General features: G+C 51.7%; 1 protein-coding gene across 1 annotated transcript; it reads right to left on the bottom strand.

The window, feature by feature from the left end:
- Window positions 1-398: 398 nt before the first annotated feature.
- Window positions 399-2,121, bottom strand: IL3 (interleukin 3). The gene is made up of 5 exons (XM_058285044.1): window positions 1,960-2,121; window positions 1,832-1,864; window positions 791-886; window positions 626-661; window positions 399-524 (listed from the first exon to the last, which is right to left on the bottom strand). Exons 1-5 carry the CDS (start codon window positions 2,119-2,121, stop codon window positions 399-401), a joined length of 453 nt encoding a protein of 150 aa, XP_058141027.1.
- Window positions 2,122-2,812: the final 691 nt, after the last annotated feature.

Below are 2,812 nucleotides of genomic sequence, written 5' to 3'. Positions count from 1 at the left end.
TATTTTCACAGATGAGTAGAATCCAGTTTGAAACATGAGGTACAGAAAAAAAAGGCCAAGCGGCCCTTTGAGTTTTATACAGAGGGAGCAGGACAGGGCTCCTCTGCTAAAATAAATATGCTTCACATTACAGAAGGTAATAAATAAATACATAAATAAATAACCTCAATAAGATAAAACTAAGAACACAGTCATAAAGGGCCAGATGGGAGCTTCACATTTCAGAAGTTAGGTAATCAATAATTCAACAATTCTTCTGACTCCACAGAATCAGCAATCCTTCTAGTCCCGGACTGCAGGAGAGGCGTCCAGTTGTCAAACACTGGTGTGTCAGACGTCCCAAGGCCTGGCGGGAAGGCCCGGGAAGGAAGCCGGACCTCAGACTGAGGAGTGAAGGGTTATGGTTTGTTGCTGACAGTTGTCATTTCGCTTCTGGCAAAAATTGGACAAAGAACATCCAGATATTTATCCAACTTCCTTCCAAAGTCATCCCAGTCTTTCTCTTCGATGCTGATTGGGGGTGCCTGAGAAGAAACCAGGAAGGGAGCATTAGATGAGGCCAGTTGAAGAGGGGTGAGAGGCCGAGGGCCGGGCCATGGCAGGGGCCTCTTGGGGTGCAGCTTACCGTGGGCTCGGCTGAGGTCGGGGTCAGCTTGAATGCCTGTGGGGAGAGACCGAAGCAGACAGTCAGAGACACCCCAGGAAGAGGAGCGGGTCCTGCCACCCTCCTCCCCAGAGGCAGGGCAGTGCCACGGCAGGGAGCCCCCGCGCCCCCGACAGCTTTACGTACCCGAAGATTTCTCTCAATTTTTGATACATCCTCCTTCTGGAAATGAATAATAGCATTCAGGAATGCATCCAGGTTTGCCCGCCAATTGGACTCGTCCTAAGGTGACAAAGAATATGTGTGAGAGGAGAAGGGTCGGGAATATCCTTGGACAATCCCCTTCAGTCCCCTTCTTGCCTCACGTGGATCCCAGAGCTGCCCCAAAGGGCACAGGTCTGGGAGTGAGCACACACCCCAGGCCGCGCCTGCTTCCCCAAACCCCAAGCCCCAGGGACCACGGGAGCTGCAGAGAGGGCCTGGGTGGACAGAGTTAACTTCTGGTACTTGGGGAAAAAATATCTCCCTAGAGAAGCCCTGTGAAAGGCAGAGATTTAGCCCAGGGAAGTACGTGAGCTAGGAGGCATGATCAAATGCTTCCACCAAATTAAGGGCTCCTAGAAATCAGGAAAAAAATCAGAGGCCCTAGCGTGGGAATGGAGCAACAAGGGAACTGAGAGCCCCGAAGAGGGGAAATGCAAATGGTCAAAACACCCAGGGAAGATTTCAGCCTCTTGTTTGATCCAAGAAATGCCATGCAAACAAAGGTGAGGCAAAGCCATCAAAGCCAACCGGGATTAGAAAACATCACTGAAAGTGATAAGGCCAGGCCTGATGTAGGTGGCAAACAAACAGGTTTTTTAATGGGAAGGAAGGAAGCAGTCAAGTTTGAGGAGGAAATTTTAGTCCATCTTTCCTGGGAAACTGAGCTTCACGTCCCTGGTATTATTTCCCTAGAGCTGTGTTTTCGTTTTATATTTTAAATAATCATTTTCATTATTATAGCCGTAGCAGAGGCCATGTATTGAACACCTGTTAAGTGCCTGACACTGGGCTGGGAACTTGACATACATTACGTCATTTCACTCTCTTAACAACCCCTCTGAATAGGCGCTGCTCCCCCTATTTTATAGAAGAACAACTGAGGCAAGGCAAGGTTTGAGTGACATGCTGAGGTCACCCAGGAAGGAGACCCCGATGTGCCAAAGTCCAGGGCTGAGCTCTTACCGTCAGGATCCCAACCTCTTCTGGATCGAGCTCCTACAGGGGCAGGAGAGAAAGCTCATGAGTCCCGCTTGCCTGAGGCACCCAGCAACCCCTCTCCGCCCCATCCCAACCTTATCCCGGCTACTCACCCCTGGACGCAAAGTTATCATGTTTAGCAATTGTTGAATTTCTTTGACCATGATCTGGCACTTCTTAAAAGTGATGTTCACCGGCAGCCCCTGGGCCTGAGGGGCTCGGAGCCCGAGGCCTAGCAGGAGCAGGAGCAGGGGCAGGGCAGGGAGTGTCCCCATGGCTGACTTGGAGGGATGCATTCTGTCTTATCCTGGTCCTCCGTGGGGTTCTGAACTGTCCGCGACAGCCTCCCGTGTTATATATGCCACGGTAGCGTGCTGTCAACCTGAGGTAAGCCGTGGGGCGTGGGGGGCAGGCATTGGAAGAATCTTTATCTGACATGGAACATTCACAGCAAACCACAGATTTAATCATCACTTTCTAGTACTCGAGATCAGTGAGACTCGGAGAGTCGGAAAACAATTACTCAAAGGTTTCCCTTCACTTTGTCAAGGAGGGTAAGAGATGGACTCTTCCGCTGGGAAGAGTAGGGAGAAGTGACAGCACACCTCTGACAGGTGAGGGCAGTCGGACTCTGGGCCCACCTCGGCCTACTGCCCAGCTGGGACCCGGTCCTCCCCTCCCCTGGACAACCCTGACCCTCTGCTGCCCGCCTGACCTGGCTCTGCCTGGGTGGCCAGGTAGGGACCCACCTGGAACAGACAAGGGTTTGGCAGCATCAGTCACATGACTAACCATCCACATGAAGGGTCAACCACGGATGGAATCCCCCCCCAATACTGAGTTACCCATGTTAAAGCCCCCAGTGCGTGACCCCCTGAGCTTGGGGTAGCTTCTTCTTAACACTTTTTGTTCCTGGTGGTTGCTGGATGGCACACAGGCGCCAGGTGCCCATTCTTTTATTGGTCT

The sequence above is a fragment of the Dasypus novemcinctus genome, chromosome 2 (assembly GCF_030445035.2).
Source record: "Dasypus novemcinctus isolate mDasNov1 chromosome 2, mDasNov1.1.hap2, whole genome shotgun sequence".
Taxonomy (NCBI): domain Eukaryota; kingdom Metazoa; phylum Chordata; class Mammalia; order Cingulata; family Dasypodidae; genus Dasypus; species Dasypus novemcinctus.
Note: the sequence above shows the minus strand (reverse complement) of the source record. Positions and strands in the feature narration are given on the sequence as shown.

Excerpts from the sequence above, each read along its gene's own strand:
- IL3 (XM_058285044.1), bottom strand. The coding sequence starts at position 2,121 with ATGGGGACACTCCCTGCCCTGCCCCTGCTCCTGCTCCTGCTAGGCCTC. Across the intron at positions 887-1,831 it reads AAGAGGTTGGGATCCTGACG|GACGAGTCCAATTGGCGGGC; the intron begins GTAAGAGCTCAG and ends TTGTCACCTTAG. Across the intron at positions 662-790 it reads AAATTGAGAGAAATCTTCGG|GCATTCAAGCTGACCCCGAC; the intron begins GTACGTAAAGCT and ends CTCTCCCCACAG.